Raw genomic sequence first — 21647 nt, 5'->3', positions numbered from 1 at the left:
ATTGTCTTCGTTTTAAAAAAGTGAGTAGAAATAATCTTTTCATAAAATCTAATTTTACACATGGACACAGATTTCATATCCACAAACATGGTCATCACGTGGAAAAGTTCAAAAGTGCATTTTAACCTTTGTATTTATATGGAGTGGGTAATGTACTGGTGAAGCGTCCTGAGGCTGGGCAGGTTTATGATTTATAGATTCTTAAAAGACTGCAGCACCTAAAGCTGACTAATGCTAACTATTCATTCAGATGTTGAAATGGTTTCACCACTCACACTTGTTTTTCATAAAAACATATTAAAAACATCAATGGTGTTATCCGTGCAGAATTAAATATCTTTAATCCCAACACTTAAATTTAGCTGCATTAAGGCTTTTTTTTTTTCGAAATATATATTTGAAAAAAAAAACATAACACTGTTTACTAATAACTGTAGGCGCCTGTAAAAAAATAAACAATAACTTTAATACTCATTATACAACTCTGACCGACTGAGGTGGCGTCACTTGCCATTGCTCTTGGCGAGCTCATCTCCCAATAACTGTCTCTATGGCGACCAGCGGCTCTCTGGCGGGCTCGGCCAGCGCATGCGTCGGCCTCAGAGGGTCTGATCGGAGGGCGGAGGCAGAGAGCCGCTGCCCTCGTAGTCCAAGCTGAGGGGCAGCGTTGACCGAGGCAGCACCTGCACTGCCAGCCCGACACTAGTCTGTGTGGGGGCGGGGCTGGCCGCCACCTGGGGCCTCAACGTCTGTGGGGAGAAAGGGAGGTAGCCTTGGGCCTGGAAAATGTCCTCCTCTTCTTCGAGGTCCAGGCCGAGACCCTGAGGGCTGTTGGCCTCACCGCGGGCCAGGCCGGGCTCCAGCTGGGCCTGCAGGCTGTTGTGAATACCCAGCAGGTAGTCGGGTCGAGTCTCCAGCTCGGTCATTCCATTCCCGCTGAACATCTCTCCTTCTAGCTCCTCCAGCTGCTGCGGCCACATGTCTCTCTGGAAGATAACCCTGTCTCTTATTGGACCTGATGGTAACATCTCAGGGGATTCTGACATCACAGACACCTCGGTTCTGTTTAAAAGTCTCTCGGGAAGGTCGTTGACAACAGATTCCAGTTTCCGTTCCGGTGTGGGCCTGGGTGTGGGCCTGGGTGTGGGCCTGGGTGTGGGCGGTGCTGACGGCGTTTCACTGGGGACGGGGGTGGTGTGGCGAGCCTCTGCAGCCGGGCCCGGCCAGATGCCGCTGGCCGAGGCCAAGTCTTCCCCGCTGCCCTCTTCAAAGCCGCCACCCCCGGCCCCGGAGCCCAGCTCTGGCAGGGTGGAGTCGTCATGGGTTCGGTTGAATTTGTTAAAAACGTGTCGCAGTGCAAACATATTATCTATATCCTTCTGGAAGTTGACCCAGTTGTCTGGGTTGGGGCTGTTGTCAGGCCTACGTTCATAAAGGCTTTCGTTTATGCTATACAGATCCTCCAGGCCCTGCCAGTTCACCTCCTCGTCTGTCAAGTTGGGAAGCTTAACCCTGTCGTCCGTCCCATATTGGCTGTGTGCTGCCGAACAGAGAGAAACAGAAGACTGTGAGAAGGAGCTCTTTTCAAGTTTACATGCAGTAATGCCCAGCCTCCGGCTAAAGCAGCCAGTTCCATAGGGGTCGAGGCCCCAAGCAAACACACACACGCACACACACACACGCACGCACACACACGCACACGCACACGCACACACACACACACACACACACACACAGCAAAGCAGCATTAGACAAACACAGCTTCCACAATGAGCTCAAGCCATGAGTAGTGCAAACACATGCGGCCTTAGAAGTTCACATTAAAGAGACAGACTGAAAGGAAAAATATTAAATGATCCATCATAATAGACTAACATACTGAGCATACAAAAATATATGGAATGGCATAGTTAATGATAGGTCTGCACTGCAAATGCAAAGTCAGGCAACCTGGAATAAAAGAAATAAACAGCAGAGGACACAAAAAGGTGATCAACAAAAGAAGATGCTCAGGGAAAAAAACAAGACAATGAGCTTGCTGCTGAATGGTATATGCCCAAACAAAATCATAAAGAAATTCAAAAAAAATATTAGAAATGCAAGAAAATTGCAGGAAATTGCAAGTAAAAGCTGAAGAAAAGAAGCATCAGTGCCACTTTAGGTTGGCTTCCCTTGCGAGGTCAGCTTCATTGGAGCTACTGCAGCTAGAGAATGGAGATGGTTCGACAGTGGGACTCACAGGAAGGAGAGGCTTGGTCTCCTCTTTGACCACTTTCGATGCTGCTGTTGCCTGGTAAGCAGGTGTCAGAAACAGAGGTCAGTGGGAGGACGGAGAGGTCGCAGCAACTCAAGTGTCCACTCTACCACTAGCTAATCGGCCATGAGTGAATATGAGAGGCAGCTGAATGTCATGCTACGCCTGAACACTAATATGATGACGGTTTATTTGTGGATATGGCTGAAATGACATGGAGGGTGATATTAAAGGAATAGTCCAACATGTTTTTGCCCCCTCAAGATTTAAACACCTTTTTAGTCTTTTGACCACTTAAAGCGATGTACCCTATATGCCAACTTTTACCCCGTCCACGCACACACTCATAGAACGGATGGCAGAGGCCGCACAACAACGTGCCAAACTGCTCATCCGGATTTAATCTAGTGCTCATTCACGGACACTCAAACACTGATGGCACAACTTCGGGAGCAATTTGCCCAAGGGCATTTCGACATGTGGACTGAAAGACCCAGGGATCGGACAGCCGATCTTACAATTAGTGGACAGCCCGGTCTACCTCCTGAGCCGCCTCAGATGAGAAGATTGATACTGATCTCATTTATTGCCCATCTTGTTGAGACATGTATACGCTACAGCCATAAGACAGTCAGCTTAGCTTAGCATATATACTAGAAGCAGCGGGACATAGCTAGCCAACTCTCCTGCAAAACTGCAAATGATATAGTTTTTTGTAATATTATGTTAATTATATTATGAATTAGCTTTTGAGATTCTGCTAAGGCTAAGCTAACCAGCAGTGGACTAAAGCTTCATATTTAGCGTACAGATATGATTGGCCAAAAAGTCCAACTACTCCTTTAATCGTTCATGTATGTGATGAGGTGGGATGATACAGTACCATGCATTGTCATTAACGTGCACTTGATGCTCGGGTCTCCAGTAGAAGCACATTTTCAGCACCTCACTATGTGACCTCTCAGTTTTTATTTGGCCATGCTATTGTAAGAGGAGCTAAAGAGGCTTCATTTTGGGTCTATGTTTTCTTTGGGGGGGTCTAACTGCTTTAAATGTTGCACTCTCAAGCAAAGCTGTGAAAATATGCAGCAGAGAATATCTGTCCTGTGTTCGACTGATTGTTTGCACAGAGGTGAGAACAAATGAATGTGCTTTACTGAGAAGGAAAAAAATCCTCTTGTTATGATTTGTTAGCGTGTCTCCAGCATGCAGCCACAGATTAAACGCCAGCAACTCCATGGATGGATGGATTAGTGGGAATGAGGCAATTCGGCCCATGCAGGTGTTAAAGAATAAGCCACTGAAGAGAAACAAAAATTGGTGGATACCTGTGTGGCTCATAGCTTCCTCCATCTTTACCTCCTGATCGGAAAAATAAAAGCAATCGATTGTTAATGCTCTGAATCAGGGAGATACGAGAGGGAAATAAATAGATCATTCACACTGAAGATTTCTTCATGCACAGCCTGCGACTCCCTATGGAGAAATGCAATTATCCAATGATCAGAATGAGGAGGGAGAAACGAGGAGTAAAGAGATTTGGATTTGAATGGAGGAAAACTGGGAGGAAAAGTTTGAAAGGTCATACGATTGGGCTGGATGGAGATGATGATTGATCAGAACTGAGTGTTTTGTGAGGTGTAGAGTTCAACAGGGGTTTCCCTTTCAAAGAAAAACACACAAGGTTATCCAATCAGGTGATTGTGGCGCTTAAGTCACACTCCGCAAATAGATACAAGTAAATGTTAGGTCCATTTCACCAGATAGTTATACTTTATTAATATATTCCTCCAACAAAAACATCACTTGGTGTAACCACAACAGCAATTTGCATTGGTTCAAGGAGCTGGCATCACAGCTGAGCAAGGGACAGCCAGTACAGCCAGTACAAGTAAGAGATTTTAGGCTGCTGTGTGACATGTGTTGGCATGGTTTTGACAAGTCCACCGTGCCAGCACTGAAACACAATCAGTTTTCTCAGAGCAGCTTGGCTGCTCCAGAGCTCCACTCTCCAGCTGGTAATTACAGACATTAACTTTTTATCCTCAGGACATAAACAACGCAGCCAGTTCATGCCACACACGAACACTACAGCTCTGCCATACAGGCGTCGGTCATCGCTGCATTACTTATTAATCACCTCCGTTGCTGGGATGTTTGCTCAGTAAAGGATGCTTGGATCATGTGGTGGTAGCAAAAAAAACAAATACATTGTGGCTGATTATGGCAGTGATGCATGACGGGCCCAAATTGACAGCCTCAACTGCCTTGATGACAGCACCCTCTAAATAATAACTTTAACACCCGGTGAGTCACAACAGGGATGATGGCCAGGACGTTCAACTGTGACCCAAAAATGGCCCCATTTTATTGAAAAATACTCTCATTCAAAACTCTGTATGTGTGTAAGTGGGGAAACTCTTTCAACAGAGTGGAAGTTCCTGGGCTGAGAAAGAGCGGTCTTAGGGTGTGTGTGTGTGTGTGTGTGCATGTGTGTGTCCTTTCACATTCAACACAAAAGATACACAAGACTGTGAAGGTTCCTTGACCTCCACCTAAAGCATACATAACATTGGGTCATCTCCAAACACATGCTGCATGCAGATATGTGCCAATACACACCACTGAGACTGAAACAGACTGGAAACACGGCAGAGGACGAGACTCGAACACACGTCACTATTTCCATACAGTCACTCGTTTACTAATTCAGCATTAAGTGTTCATTTCACTCATTTGAATTTAATAATCTGCTCAACGCATTAACTGGTCCAATTATTCCGTGTGTGAAATCTGCTTCAGTCGTTGTTGGCATAACAACTACCACTAAACCCAGAGTAACAGTCCACATGCCCGACAATTTTTGGACAGCTAATAAACGGGCAGGAAGTGAGAGTCTTTACCTGTGTCCAGGCCTTTTGGGCGAGGGTTACACTGCTTGTAACCTTGACAACTCCTCATCTCCATCAGCTGGGCATGGAGAGAGTTCAGTACATCCCGATCCACTGTGTACACCGCGTTGGTCAGCTGCACGGGTACAACACACACAGAAATTTAACAATCACACAAAATAATGTTGCTTTAGTGTCACAGTGCTAAATTTGCATGTTTAGCCATCTCCAACGAAAGACAGCATGTTACTTCTCCCACAACAAGAAACACCGTTTTTAAATTTAAGTGGCCCTGAAAAGGCATCGAGAAAGAGAGTAAAAGAAGACAGAACGTAAGCAGCTGTTCACCCACCTGGTAGGGGTCACTGTTGAGGTCAAAGTACTCCAGGAAGCCGGTGGAGAACTCGCAGAACAGCGTGTTGTGGGTCTCGTTGATGGTTCTCAAGCACCAGTAGGTGTTGTTGTTGGAGCTGGTGCATGCGCAGAATCCGCCCACTAGACAGCAATCAAGATTCATTATAATTGTAGTCAACTACTAACAACTATCTTAACAGACCTGACAAATAATTCATTTTTAAATTAACTTGAAGCTGGAAGTCATTCCACATACATGTCCAGAAAGGAGCGGTCTGCCAGTGGTCATTGTTATGTGTGAAGCAGGTGAGGCCGGGCAGGCTGCAGTCGTCTCCCTTCCTCTGACGTTTCTTTTCCTTCCGTTCCTTCTTTCTTCTTCGGATCTCGTTGTACAACTGGTCCTTCCCATCTAATTCGTGCGCTGGCTCCCTGTGGGGAGAAACGTGAGAGAATTACAAAACAGCGTTGATGCAAAGATGACATCAGCCCCTGCTCTCTCCAATGCCAGCAACCACAGTGGTGGAGGATCCGGAGGGGACTTCCAGAAGGCTTTGCCGATGCCAGAATATGACAGCCTGTTTACTTTCATGTTTAAGCTCTTACTAGGTCCAATTTTCTCTGGGATGACATTCTAGCCACTGTCCCCTTTTCCTCCCGGCCTGAACACAGAACAGGCAAGGCAAAAAAATGCAGCTGCTTTGTATCGACAAAATCTGTTTCCAATGTTTTGTAGTGCAAGCTGATCACTGTGTTTGAGGGATCAACTGATTTCCCCTCTGTTGAGTCACTTTGAGTCATTCTGTCTTTCCATACACTCAATCACTTTCAGACACACACACACACACACACACACACACACACACACACACACACACACACACACGCACACGTGGCCATGCATATGCATTGTCATTTAAATTCAATTCAAGAAGCAAACACTAAATGAACATTTATAGACAAACATTATCTACACATCACAGTACACATCTAAAACACACACATGCTGGGCTGCTCATCTGGGATCTACAAAGTCATCTAAATGAATGTGAGCTTCATGTTTAAACTGACATGCAGTGACCATGCAAGATATTCAGCAAAAAATGCACAAACAGCATCATAAGATAGAATCTTTTCACACGTCATCGGTTGCAAATGATGGTCAGTATGAATTAACAAGGAAAGGGGTGAGACTAAATGCAGCAAACCCATTAGAGGGGAAGAGAAACTCACTTAAATGGATGGAGTTGATCATTCCTGCTCTTCAACCTCTCTGCCTTGTTTCTGTCTCCTTTGCTAAAATAGCTGTTTTTTTTATGAACAGAAAAAGAGACTAAGGACTCCAATAGGGTTTTGCATCAGGCCTCAAACAAGTTATTGATAACTTGCATTCTGTGTGGAAAAAACATAAAAGAGAGAAATGTATTTTTGAGGTGAGACTTGAAATGACCAACCTCTTCTTTCCACAGTCGCACTCATCTGGTCGTGTCCTCTTGAGGTGGCCTCTCACTTCCCGGAGGTTTTTGATTTTGTCTTGAAGTGCTTCAATCTGGAATTAAATATGCAACAAATACTATCAATTATTTTGAACTATTAAGACAAATCCTTGACCACTGACAAATGAGTAACCTGGAGAAAGTACGTGTGTGTGTGTGTGTGTGTGTGTGTGTGTGTGTGTGTGTGTGTGTGTGTGTCAGACCTATGGTCTGTAATTCTGAGCTTCGTACGCTCACCTCCTGGTCCACATAGCTCTTGTGATCTTTCCAGGCTCTTGAGGACTGGTAGATTTCTCTTTCACAATGAACACTGTCATTCATCAAGATATAACACCTGGAACAGATGCAGAGAAACCTGTCATACTTTGCTCTTTTGACAGATACACAGTACATCTGAATGTGAAGTCATTCCTGAGATTCTTAAGGGAGGCTGCCTTCTTACTTGTGGGTAACTTTCACAGAGTTTGGGTAACCCACAGCATTGGTGTCATCCGCCAGCATCTCCTCTGAACCGTCATCTGACCCCAAATGAAACTCGGGGTCTTCCGGGTTGTAGTGACGCTTTGAGATGACACGGCGGCGGACGGCAGACTGATCATCTGCTTGGAGGTCAATGTCATATATCTGACCTTCAAACTCCACAGACAGGGACCTGGTCTGCCGGGTGTGGACAAAACGTGGACGATAACCTATGAAATGACAAAAACAAATTGTCAAGCAAGGCTTTTATGTACCAATTTTACTAATTTATTATACTTAATTCAGCTGTTGGGCCCTTTCTATAGTGTGTTCAGTTGCACCTTTCCTAAGCAACGCTAGAGGGCAACACACCATTCAAAACCACAATCCCAACAGCGCACACACAAGGCACTCAAGGCAACGTCCACAGAACAATTGCAGGACTTGTTGCAGGATGTTTGTATATGTCTCCCCTTAAGAGCATAAATAATCAGTAGCAGGAAGTCAAGGCTTGAGCCTTTGCAGATTTATTTTTCTCCAAATTGTTTTGATAGACAGACATCATTCAATGTTGTAAGTACAAAAAGAAAAGATGCATGTATACTCACGATGGCCCGATGACTGGCGGTGGGAACGGCGGTCCGATCTGGAGGGGTTGAGGAGTTTGTCACTACAGTCACAGCCCCGTTCTCTGTGGTCATAACTGCTGCGGGGCTTCAGGCTTCGGGCCCTCTTCCTGGAGCCTTCTTTCGAACCACCTTTGCACTTCTGTATCCTCCATTTCCCTGTGATCTCCTCCACACAATGCCATTTCTGCACAACGACAACCACAGCAGAAATAAACAGGGGGAAACAATAGTCTCTCTGCTAACTTCATTTCAGCGATCAAGTGTCCTTGAGCTGTATCCCTTTAGGACATATCCATGTTACTTTAACAATGAACAGATTGTCACGCAACATTAATAAAAAGTGAAAAACTTAATCTCAGACAAAAGCCTCGGTTTCAATTTTAGAAACTCTTTGAGAAACACATACTTCTGAAAGATCAGGCAAATCACAGCCTGTGGGAAAGAATGGCATCCAAAAGCAGCAGGAAAGATAAACCAAAACGACCACATGAGATGAATTGAGCCTGACTGGTGTCTCGAAAATAAATAGGAAACCCCTATCACTCTCACACGGGGTATGTCTGCGCCAAGTGTCTTTCTCAACATTTATTCCCACTCGGAAAAAAAGAAAGCTGAACTAATTGCTGTGAGTATAGTGTCGCTGGTTAGGTTTTGTATAAATGGATGAGACACATCTGTAGAGCGCAGTGCTTATGATCAGTGGTGAGTGTGGGAACAAAAGTCCAAACAAAGGGCCATGAAGCAGCTCAGGTTTCTTCTGGAAGGCTCATATAGTGACGAAGAGCTCGCGGGCTAAACAAAGCTGTTATATCAGCATTAGACAAGACGTGTGAGAGAGAGAGCGATGTATTGTCACTCAGGGATGAAAATAATCTCTGTAATTCTTTATCCTTCTCTCTCACTCCCTCAAACTGAGGAGGAGGACAAGGAGTGGTCAGCAGACAAGGATGACCAGGCAAGCAGAAACATGAGCAGAGGGTGGAAGACCCAAACTATGTACCCCCAAAACTATACAGTTACAGAGATTTCTCTCTGTTCCTCGTGAGTGAAGCTGGTGTACCGTAACAAACCCATGCCGTTATCACTCGATCGATTCTAAAGAGCCGCATACGCTTGGCGACAAAAACACAACAACTTTGCTCTTTGAAAAATCTGGTTTCTCTGAACCGAGTTCATGTGGTCGTCTTCAAGAGGCAGTGACTTTGTGGCTTTTTCAAAAACAAAACCTCTCCCATGCGAGTCGAAATGGGGTTCAAGACTGAAGTTTAATGTCCTTGTTAAAGACCCCGATGTCTCAGTTTGAGCAAAACATTTTTTAGATGAGTTGTCATTTAGAGCCAAACCACAAACTGTAAAACAACTGTAAAAAACTGACGAGGTGGAAAAAAGAGAGATAAGAACAGAATGAAGATGAGCGAAAAAGCCCTTGCCTGCTGTTCGTAAGTACCATCTCCCCTGTAATTTTGTAAGACAAACACCGCAGGCTTTCAGGCTGCTCACTGGGAGGTCATGTTAAATCATGCCAGACGGGCCATTTATGTCCAAACCTTATCCTGCATGCTATGCAGCAACATATTATGATGTCCACTGTAAATGGTTACAGATGCAAGAAGACAAATGTCACAGGTGCACACACATACATACATGTACTGTATTCACAGCCTCACATGCCATGGTCACATGGTCACACAACACACCGCTGAGCTCCAATAGAACTGCTCATTCGCTGTCTTTAATAACTGATTGTTTCATACACACATTTATGTGACCATAAACTGGATCTGGACTGCATTAGTCAGCCCCTCAGAAACCCTGCCTGTCATTTCACGCTACCTTAAACTTGTAACAATTTGTATTGTTCTGGTCTGTGTGCTTCAAAAGGCCACATACTGTACCACTTGGCTGTTGCTGCCAGAAAATTAATGGGCACAGATGAAAGGGAAGTACCAACAAATTAACTAAACAGTGCAAAAGGATCCAATTATGAATCAACTGATGCACTTTAAATGGCTATTTCACGTTTGGCTCTGTGGAATAGCTCAACAGGCTACATGGAGGCCACTTCAGGAGTGGTACTCATTACAGTTAGAAAAGAACTGAAGAAACTTTCCTCAGTGGATATCAGGGGCTCGTTTCATTTGCACATGGGTGTGTTTGTTTTACCTGTCCAGGCTGTTCGCAGGGTGTCTGGAATTCGGCCTGCTGGCAAGTCTCTTTGACCTTCTTGTACTTGGGAAGGCTGTTGGTGTGCTGAGTGTTCACTGAGTCTTCCTTCTTCCTCAGGATCTTTCTGCGCAACACAACAAGTAAACACAATTAAGAGGAAATCAGCATCAACAAACAGACTTATTCAGGGAGTCAATATACTTTTCGAATATTAAAGTATTACTGAACTGAGCTGAAAGTTTAAATCACGGTTTCCTGTTTTTTTTATATTCTGTCACTGTCAGTTCTGTGTGCCTCTCATGGTCATGTCCAGTGAATGGATAGGTTATGAAGCATCTCTGTGTGCCAGCGGGTCTGGGCATGTAGAGCAGCCAGTCACACCAGTGCTCAGCTCCAGGCCAAGCTGTGTGACCTTGGCTTGGCATCACGTTCAACTGCACTGCCCCTTTCTCCTCTGCTACTACTACAAGGCCTGGCTGAGTCTCTGCTAAGATCATGCCAACCTCCCTCCTATGCCCAACTATCTGCCAACATGGCCTGGCTGCCCGTGACCCACAGACAGACAGAATGACGGCGACTTCGACGCACAGAACAACCTGTGCCCTGCAAAACTAGGGCCGTTGTCTTGTGCCATCCTGTCTAGCGCTGTGTTCCAGGGGAAAATGGCCAATGTTCACACATTGGCTTGGCTGTAGTCTCTGCACTTTAGCCAAGGGTGATTAAAGAGCTAACAGTTGTTGTCAATGTCACTCCCTGATGGCTGCATTATGCAGATTATTCGATTCTCAAACAACAAAGTCAGCCCCAGCTGTCTGTCAGCATTTCACATGTTCGGAATAAGGGCACTATAAAGCCATGTGAGGATTGAATCAGAGTATATCACATGAGCAGTGGAGAATTGTACAAGAACCATTAGCTCCTCTGTATGTGTGCTGCTACATCAGTGCTTGAGTAACAGAGCGAAAGGTCCGTAGAGGCTAATCTCAGTATTTAGAGACAGGCGCACAAGCTGGCAGCCTTTATAAACAGTGTGGATTAATGGACGAATGGATTAAAAGAGCTAAAGCCCCTACATGTCAAAGGTTACACTCTTTTCATTTCGTGCACAGCAGTCCATAGACCAACTAGTTCTCCTGTCACAAAAACATGCACCAGCAGGAGGCTGATCTGTATGCACAGCAGCACGGCTAACGAGTGCTTCTTTTGTACTCTTGGATGCGTGTCTGCAGATGTTGGCAAATGAGCAAATTAGGGGAAAGGAGATGACAGGGCCAAGCCAGCGATTTGGGGGAAAAAGCGATTGTGAGGAGATGATAGTGGGGAAAAACAGCAGCTGTATGGGAGAACGTGACATGCCGTGATATACAGTATCATTACACATGCTGCCAGTAAAAATCTGGCCTCAACCAGTGTTACAGTTCTCTCCCTTGTTTTCCTACCAATGCTGCTATGTCTTTCCCCTCTCTATTATCTTTTTAATTTGAACCTTTTTTTTCTTGGGCACCTGTATCATGCAAAGACTTGAAGAAAAGTCTTGATGGGACTCTCTCAGGTGTCTATCAGTGAACCCATGGCATTACCACAGCTTAACATGTTAAGTGAACAAAAGTGGGCTGTCAGTTTTGAGCTATAATTTTCTGCAACATATATCAAGCAGCAGAGTAGAGGTTAAATAAAGAACTGACAGGGTTTGAGAGAGAGCATGTGCTGTATGCGATTGTGTACACTACAAAGAAAACAGTCTTGGGGAAACAGTGGAGAGCTGGCTGTAGCGTGGCTGCTGCATTCCTCACTGGGGGAGCTGGTGACATGTCCTGTGAGTGGATTGAGTGTGAGCCTTCCAGCCATTCCTCAGGTAACATCATCCTGAGCCTGGCGAGTCTTTGTTTATTTTGCGTTTGTCTCGCTATCTTCCGTCGCTCTCTGCCAGTGCACAAACAGCAGGCTAAGTCAGATTTGGGCCCCCGATCATGTGCTTAAAACATGCAAGGCCCCTTTAAAAGATGGATTTTTTTGGGGGGTAAACGGTCAAATGACCTGGTTGAACATGTGTCAGCGCCTCTTGCGTGAACTGTCATAATTTGCCAGCTGCTTAAAGCTTTACCGAACAACTTTGAATATTTCAACCTCATCCACCACCACTGCCTTCCTAGCCAACTGTGGTCAGGAAATATCTGTCAGATGACAAGTATCTGGGAAAAATGGATGTGTTGCTGGAATAGGGGACGTCGTTGAGCCTTGCACATTTCGGGTTCATTTAAATGTTTTGTCAGGTTTTGTGTGACACGCAGTGCTCTGCAATGACATGGATGTGCCTGTGGTGTGGAAAGGGAATAAAGAACCCCAGTTTACCCTCGCTCCACCAGGAATGTGTCCCTCCAGACTTTGGGTTTCCGGTTGGGTTTGAATCTGGGAAAACAAAACGCACAACGTTTATAAATTTCATATGGCCTATGCACTCACCATCAGTTACAGGATGTCAGGCTTGCAGTTCGCCAATATTATGGTTGATCATAGCGAGCTCAAGACCTTGTGGGTTTGAGGGAATAGTGTAAATGCTATTTGAGCATTACATTGATTATCCCTGTTCTTTGTGGTTTGTTTATGGGACTTGTTTTCTTTAATAGTGCAGATGGATTAACAATAGATGTTTGTGCTTTTTTTTAATGCTGAGTAAAGTAGTTTGTGCATTGTGTTTACTGGGGAAACAAATGATTCAACTTCTTTGCAAACAAATTCTACTTCAGAAGAAAAACCCCAGCAAATCCGAGCCAAAGTCCTGCAGCCAAGGAAAATCCACCAAATTTCCCCGAACCCACTTTGTGTTCAGTTGGAACAAAAGCAATTATTTTGGCTATGGAAATTTGCCTTTTCTCAATAATGGCAAATTAATACAACTGTTGCACATGTCATGCACACCGTGCAATTACTGTACATAATATATATTACAGCATGGCATGATGATCCATACAGACCTATTGCCAGTCTTTTCCTGTTCCAACAGTTTAAGGATGGACTTTCCATCCATGTCTGGAGGGGTGTCCAGCCCAGCAATGTGGAGAATTGTGGGAGCTAGGTCAATGTTCAGCACCATATGAGGGTTTCTGGAGAAATACATGCACATAACATTTAGTTAATCTTCTGAAATACATACAATGATACAAAAAAACAGATACAACTTGACACACTGATAAAAAGATAGATCAAGAACAGGTCATTCTTGACCTTAACAATGTAGAGACAATGTAATTTGCAAGCTAAGAAACTTTGATAATTTCAGTGGTTACTTGGACTTACACTGCTCCTGACTCGATGTTGGGTCCTCTCAGAAAGAACGGCACACGGATGTCAAAGTCATAAGGCATTGACTTGCCCTTGATTAATCCAAACTGACCAATGTGGTAGCCATGGTCTGCTGTATAGATGATGTAAGTGTTGTCCAGCTCTCCAGTTTCCTCTAGCATGTCAAACACCTAAGAGATCAAATGAGTGATGATTATAAGATAGAATACACAGACCTGAAAATCCCCAAAAAAAGTCCATCAGTAATGACACTTACTTTCTGCACTGAGTCATCGACAGACATGAGTGTCTGCAGCCTTTTTCGATGAAGGAAGTTGGTGAATTCCATGTGGATGGGTCTCATGGGGCCTGTGTACTGCATGATCCAGTGTTTGTCCATATTTGGGGCGTAGTTGTAGCTGGGGGTGCTAGTAGGAGGACACAAAGGAGGGAGACATGAGACAGGCATTTGACAAAATATTTAGGATTGAGAACATGCATGTATACTGTGGACCTGATGAAGTCTCATGCAAGTAAGAAAATAATCATGGTGAGTTATCAGAGCACGTAAAATCTATGAAGACCCCATTTAAGATGCCAAAAAACACCTGTCTGGTACATTTCACAAACTACTGCTCAGTAACAGGTGCCGCAATTGTCCACTGTGTTTGGCACGCATCAATAGCTCCTCTGTTTGTTGAAGGAAATGTCTAAATACTCAGCAGCCAGCACCTTAGCTGTTTTTCCACACCTCTCTCCGACCATCTCTCCCCTCACACAGAGACGAGAGTCTCCCGGCTCCACTGCGCTCTTGGCACAGACAAGTCATTTGAGGGTTGGCACTTGCTTGAGAAAATAATAGGCCCCAAAGTCAAGTTTGCAACAACCTCTAGACCAAAAACTTAATAAGTCATGGTCATTTGAAATGGGGAATAACACGAGTTGATAAAGAGCAAGAGGGAGGGTGAGGCAGTCTTGTTTGTGGAGAGTTATAAGTGAGAGAAGCTGTTCACCTGTCTGCAGTACTAGCTGTAAAGTAAATGAGAGAGATATGTGGTAGACTAATGTATGAAGTTAACTTTCTGTCTACAAGGTTTCTGCAGTTTAAAGCGAAATAGGATATGAACAATATACTAATCTGTAGTGTTGGCTTATAATGTGACAATAACAAATAATTTCCCCTCTACCGTAGAAATTCACTACAAAAACGAACAGGTTCTACTGCTGAATCAGCAGCTGGACAAAGTATCAAGACTTAGCTACTTAATGAAGACCTGCTGGGAGCTGCTTTGCTCTGATTGAGTGAGCTGCCTTCTGCCCTCGTCTCCTCAGGCCTGCTTTGTAGGAAGGGTGAACTCTTCACCCACCTAGCCAGGCGGTCTAATAAGCCCCACAAAGGGACCTGTCTCTGGGCAATGGGCCACCAAGGTATGGGGCCCTGGGCACAAGGGAACCAGGAATGCAGAGGTCAGTGGAACGAAGCCAGTCCATAGGGGAGGTCACACCTGCCACCTGTCACATATACGTAGGTCGGTGTTTTGTTGTATTAGCCATGGATTACAGCAGCCCAAGGCCTGCTGTTCACCCCAGAATGCCTCCTGACCTTACAGAACTTAACATAGACGCATCCTGCATGAGGATTAGTGCCATTCCCCCAAAACAACTCGCAACAACCAGAATAACTTTGATACACTCACCGCTATAAAGAGACATGCCATTGAGAGACCGCATTACATCTATAGTGTTTAAAATAAGTCAAGAGCTTGACTCACATCTAAGAGACGGGGTAAAAACACCTTCAGTGAGGAATGTTAATGACATTAACATCAACCCCCCCCCCTGCTATTGTTGCTGTCAAAAGTACAGACGCTCATTTGATTTATGAGGCAGCTCCTCCTTTACTGCCACGCAGTCTCTTCACAGCTCTATGCGTTGCGGTTTAGAGGTATATGACATCGCATCTGCGGAAAAGATGGAAAGTGGCAGACCAGACAAATTTCACAAAAGTCACATCTTTCCATTAGCGGTTGACCTTACCAGGGACTTAATGGCTTTTGTAGAGAATTACCAAAGCTCATTGAACCAATTCAAACTCAAACTGGAACAGGTTCAAAACAAAATCATATGTATAAAAGGAATTTGATCCCCAACATCCGCCAGTAAAAAGACTTTCCATATCTATTATGTAAGTATGTAGTCAACAAACATCAAAACGAACACCCACCCATGCCGACTGTGTGCTGCCACAGTAACCTCACCACATATTCCGCACACAATCACTGGGGCAACCCCTTTAGTCACCCCCGGGCCCCAGTTCCACCCCTTTCACCCAGAGGCTTGAGCTAAAAATAAATTAATAATGTCACAAAGGGTGTTCCAAAGCACACAATGCATTCCTCTCATCCCAAGAGCCGCAGGGAGAAACTACTGATTGATATGGACAGGATCAGGAAGTGCTTTGCGAATTTCACAGGAGGGGAGGGAGGGGTAGGGAGAGCGGCAAGGGATGAGAAAACGAGAGAAGACAGAAGGAAAGACAGACAGACCGACACAGAGATATAACAGATAGAGCGACTGAGAGGAAGAGCAAACGGACAGAGAAGAATGTTAAGTGGGTTTGAAACTGAGAGGGAGGAAGTGGGGAAACACTGAAAGCGCTGGTGAACAGAAAGAAAAGGAAAATTGAGCAGAAATTTAAGTTTTGAAACTTAGATCTACTTCTGTACAACGACAACCTCCCCCCACCCAGTGGAGTAGTACATCCTGGGAGCCTTTTGGAGGGCCCACCAAGAGATGACAGAGCATGTTGCCATGGAAAGACCCACAATATTGCAACGCTGCCTCAACTCAGTAATGAGAGTTGTTGAAGGCCAATGTGGGCTTGGCATGCGTGCTGTGCTCCATGAAAAAAAACATTCGTGATCTTCTTCATGGTATGTATCCCAGCTATTCTCGGATGATAAATCATTTTGATTTCATGCTTGCCAAGTCGGCGTTCCTAGCAGCTTCTATGAAACCTGTCATCACTGGGGATTGAGGCGCATGAATACTGAAACGTTATATCGACCAAATTATGAAAATTCTAATTGGAGGTTACCGAGAAAAAAACTCATAAAGCAGTATGTGCATGTAGGAACCATGATGAGTGCATGTGTGATAAAGGGAGTCTGAATGCAACTTACATGTGCTGCGAAGCATTCGGGAAGTGCTCAGCATACTGTGGAGCCGAGTCTTCTGGGCCATGAGGAGCAGCGTGACTGATGACCATCATCACAGGGCGGTGAGGGTACATGCGCTTAGACGTGCGGAAAAAGTTAGTGCTGTCGTTGGTGATCAGATCAGTGAAATAGTCCTGGAAAAGAGTGAATACATAGGATTCATTAGGTGCTGCACGGCTACAATCCCATCTCGAGAAGAAGGCTAAAAGAGAAGGTGGAAGAGGGAGAAAAATGCAAAACAACATGAGCTTTGATAAAACTCGTTCGCCGTCCAATCACCACGACATGTTGCTTTCCCTCATCCAGTCATTTTGAAATAAATGGACAAGGGCCAGTGGGGATATGAACTGGGGCCATTGACTACACTACCAATGTGTCTAGTCAACAGCTGGCAGCTTGCCTGTGTGCGTGTAAATGCAAGTGTGTGCTTGAGTCTGCATGTGTATACAGTATATGGGCTGTTGCCTCATCAGTGAATCTCTGCACTATTGAATGTGACACCACTTGATGGTGAGAGGAGTGTGGCGCTCTGAAATGGTATGTTGTTATGACAGCTCCCATCCTCTAATCCTCTCTGGGCAATTCGTTCCCGTTCTCCTTTAGCTTCCTCCCCTCCTGTTAAGCTTAATTTTACTCCCTTTTACTAAACATGCGTTTTCTTGCTTCTTGTCACGGATTCAATCTGGGAGATAACGGAACACACAACTAAGACACAATACCTTCAACAGTTATAAGCCTCAAACTGAGGTTGACTTGTATACAGGAGATGGGAAAGACACAAAGTCCCTGAATGCTCTGTTTTTCAGATCTAGTGGCATGGGCAGAGAGGACAACTGAGTGAATGAAACTGTAGCTTACTATGAAGAGCATAGACTTGTGATATTGTCACATCAAATGTTGAAACCTTTATTCCAGGCTGAATAAAAGGCCCTGGAGTCTGTCTTCTCAAATGAACAGTAGGTCACACCCTGAACTAAAATCACATTATCACTTGCCAAGTTTCCGACAGATTAACCATTCTACCTGCCGTTTTGGCTTGCCACAGTTGTTGTCTGGCATACCACACCGGGAAGGGAGTGCCAGGTTCAGAATGAAAGGGTAAAGGGTGATTTTCCAAAAATTTCAGAAGTGGGTTTGGCCAATTCATCCTGTCTCTATTAATAGGCTTTATAGCCGAGCCAGCTTTAATGGCCTGGCGGCTGCACATGCCCATAGACGCTGGTGATTGCGTGCATATGACGAAGCATTGCCATACTTGTTTTCTATGTGTTGCCAGCTCCCCATAATCTGAGCCACTGCAGCTAAAGACTCTGGCAGGTCAGAAGGAAGCAAAAGTGTCATGGGAATGACTGGCTAACAACTCTAAAATGGTCAGGGAGGTGAAGAGTATCACTTTTCCCATAACCTTTTGTAGATGATCAGTACTAAGTGTCACATAATACAAACCCATTCACACATGGTTTGATTTTCTCAATGACATTCACCGGTTAAAATTGATACACTGACATTTTAGGTTGTATAACAACCTACATAGCGTGACCGTCAATGCAGCAGGGAGTTGAGGCTTTGAATCAATGAGAATTGTTCATGAGGAGTTATCCTTTACAAGCTTTCAAGCATTGCTGACACCAATATATCAATGAAACTGCATTGCTTTGTGTCTTTAGGACTGTTATCTGTTATGCAATTTGGAGAAAAAAATTGTATGGATCATATAATTCAACTAAATCTCAGGCAGGTCTTTGACAAAGGTCTAATGGACACATCCTCCTACAGATGGAAAATCAAATGGAACCTCATTGAATGAAACCACTGGGCAAGTGCCTCATCTAATCACAATGACTTGGTGTGCCAGCTGCACTATGTGTGGAATACCACAGCCTACTGACCCTGTGTGAATCTAAAACCAGGAGCTGTGGTTGTCCCAGTAGTAGCAGGTTCATGGTTTTTGACAGTAAATAGCAAACAGTGTGTCCATTTGGTTTGCAACCACTAACTGCTGACCAAGCCGATGTCATGTAAACACCTTGGCCTCAGCTTGTGGGTAACTTTACACCTCAGTCCAAGTTGGCAGAGGAATAGCAGTCCAAACATTTGTTTGCCCATCTTTTGGGAAGGCAATCTTGAAAATTGACATATGTCCAAACTGTAAACCCTCCTCATGGATTCTTCATGTACCCAGGGCTACCCTACCCGGGAAGATACTGGCATGCAGCTGCGAAAACAAACTGACAGCTCTTACAAAAACATTTGGGGATGATTGATGGCGGATGCCATCCAGAGCTACAAAAAGACATTGTAACCACAATGTTCATTTCCAGAGTCTGGCAGTTGTAAAATTAAGTTTCCCCTCTTCTTTCATTGTGGCATTACAGCACAAAATAATTCTGTAAAACTTCACAGTGAGACAAAGTAAGAGGAAAAGACAGACGGAAAGTGAGACAAAAACAAATGCAGGGTGGCATTTATTACAGGCTTCCAATAAATGTGCTGTCTAAATGTTGAGGTAAGGTGCGTTATAATAAAGGGATGCTGCAGAAAAAGAAGATTCCAGCTCAAGTCATTCCCTTTAATTCTTGAATGAAAATTCCTGCCAGCCTAGATCACAACATCGTGATAAGTGAAGTACTTCACTGTCTGTATTTATAAGTGGAGTGGAACCTGCAATTTGTCAGGCGAAGTCTTTACATCAGGCCATAAAGGGAAAATAAATGAGTGATTGAGTTAACGGTCCCTTTTTTAGAAATTACAGGAACACATACCTTGGCATATTCGGCACCATGTTTCTCCTTGTAACCATTCCGACAGACAGTGTAATTATAGAAGCGGGAATTTTTGATCAATCCAACCCATTCGCGCCACCCAGGTGGGATGTAGGTGCCATTGTACTCATTGAGGTATTTGCCGAAGAAGCCTGCAGAATAGAAGGAGAGTTAAAGGAAGGTTGCTTTTAACACCAAGTCTTAGGCCATATATAAGGTTTTCATTGTTCGCTTATGCCTGTACCTGTGAAAATGTCATGTCTTTGTCTGACTTTATCTGTGTGTGTATGTGACGCATAACTTTTTCGCTTGTCTCCTTTTTCCTGGCTTCACTGAACAGCCTTCTCGGATAGGCTGGGCAGGGAGCCAGCCTGTCCTAGAGAAGACTAATTGCAGACTAACGCATCAGCTCTAAAACCGCAAGCCGTGCTGCAGCCCACAGGACCCCACTGAGCTGCCCAGTCCAACGCCTGCCCATCAGTCACACAGACACTGTCCGATGAGAGATGACAGCGACCTGGCGCACTCACCTTGTTTGCAGAGCAAACCGCCAGGCAGAGCAGTGGAGTCTAGCTTACTATAAATATGTCCATTGACTAACACGTTGAATAAAGAGGGCCTAATAGGACATGTGAGCTGGTGGTGATTGACAGTGTGTTGACAAAAAGTTAAATGGTCATGGTTCCAAATCAGAATCTGAGAAATGGGAAAACATCACAAAGGCCCCAAATGCCGATTATTGTATACAGGTAGGTGTCAATATGTGCAAGTGCATGTCCTGATTCACCAACCTGTCCTGTAGCCGGTGTTGTTGAGGTAGACGGCGAATGAGCGTGGCTCGTGCTGAGCTTGCCAGGAAGGGGAGGAGCAGTTCTCATTGTTGGTGTAAGTGTTGTGGTTGTGGACGTACTTGCCCGTCAACATGGAGGACCGTGACGGGCAGCACATGGGTGTGGAGACAAAGGCATTGGTGAAAGCTGTGCCTCCATCTTCCATGAGCTTACGGGTTTTATTCATTACCTGGAGAGAACCTGGAGGACAGAGTGTAGAGGTCAGTGCTGATTTACCGAAGTCTTAATTGTGTTCCATGCATTGTTAATACTAAGAGAAAAACAGCTTGTGACAATACACACAATGGCAAATGTTATTATTTTTGTAAAATGACAATTACTTTTGTATATAACAAAGGTCAGTCCATTTAGATACTTGATCTTTTCAAACTGAATTCTCTGTGAGGCAAATCATTATTATTCAGCTGTTAATAGGCCAGATGGCCATTGTGCTCTGGCGTATGGCCTCTATTTAATATTTAATGTGTGAAGAAAGACCACATACGTCCTCATACAAATGCCCAAAAAGACAAAGAAATTGATTAAGGCAGCGTAGCGACAGGAACAACAACAGGAAAAATCATAGAAACAAAAAAGTTCTTTCTTTTAAAAGTAGGATAATAATAGGGCCAAAATCATTGAAAAGTTAATTGGGCACATAGAATTCCAGGAAGACCAGAAAGTGTGCCAACCTTACCTAACTCAACATCCTGGTCATCAGTAATGATGAGGATAATGTTGGGCCGGATGTTTCTGCGGTCTCTCTGGATGCGACCCCTCAGGCCCTGAGCCCTGGTGGTGGTGAAGGCCCAGCTGCCTGGAGCCCAGTCCAGAGACAGCAGGGCCAACCAAGCCAGCCACTGCATCAGCATGGTTCCCGAAACAACAAGAGACAGGGTGGGTAGAGGCTGAGGATTAATGAAGGCAGGGAGAAGAGGTCCAGCCAGGCCACTCACTTACACCCGTGCAGCTCTCGCAGCCGTGGTCAACTATGAAGAGAGAGAAGGAGAAAAACACATGGAGACATTACAACAAGGAACACATAGAAATAAAGTGGGCGGAATAGCAAACAGCATTATATTCTAAGAGAGACAGTCAGTGAAAAGCCTAGAATCATTCTAGGGTAATTTAATCATATTTACTTCTGAGACATTGTGTGCATCTCCATACAAATCATACTGAAACGCAACAGTTAATCCAAACACAGAGAAGCCAAAAAACGATTCTTCCGTGCTTAAGCCCTTGATGGTCCACCAAGGAAAACTTACCCAACTGTTCCAACAAAGGTTGCGTGCTGACTGAAACCCCA

At 44.5% G+C, this 21647-nt stretch overlaps 1 protein-coding gene across 1 annotated transcript; it reads right to left on the bottom strand.

The window, feature by feature from the left end:
- Positions 1 to 599: 599 nt before the first annotated feature.
- On the bottom strand, positions 600 to 21210 carry sulf1 (sulfatase 1; the record flags this gene model as incomplete). Its single annotated transcript, XM_079234539.1, has 18 exons — positions 600 to 1540; positions 5158 to 5281; positions 5498 to 5640; positions 5756 to 5928; positions 6730 to 6801; positions 6951 to 7045; positions 7230 to 7326; positions 7435 to 7681; positions 8060 to 8264; positions 10244 to 10370; positions 12599 to 12655; positions 13222 to 13350; positions 13544 to 13719; positions 13806 to 13956; positions 16711 to 16880; positions 19509 to 19660; positions 20300 to 20539; positions 21036 to 21210. 18 exons carry the CDS (start codon positions 21208 to 21210, stop codon positions 600 to 602), a joined length of 3474 nt encoding a protein of 1157 aa, XP_079090665.1.
- Between the last annotated feature and the right edge of the window lie 437 nt (positions 21211 to 21647).

Source organism: Taurulus bubalis (genome assembly GCF_910589615.1).
Source record: "Taurulus bubalis genome assembly, chromosome: 18".
NCBI classification, from domain to species: Eukaryota; Metazoa; Chordata; class Actinopteri; order Perciformes; family Cottidae; genus Taurulus; species Taurulus bubalis.
This window is presented reverse-complemented; position numbering and strand designations above follow the sequence as displayed.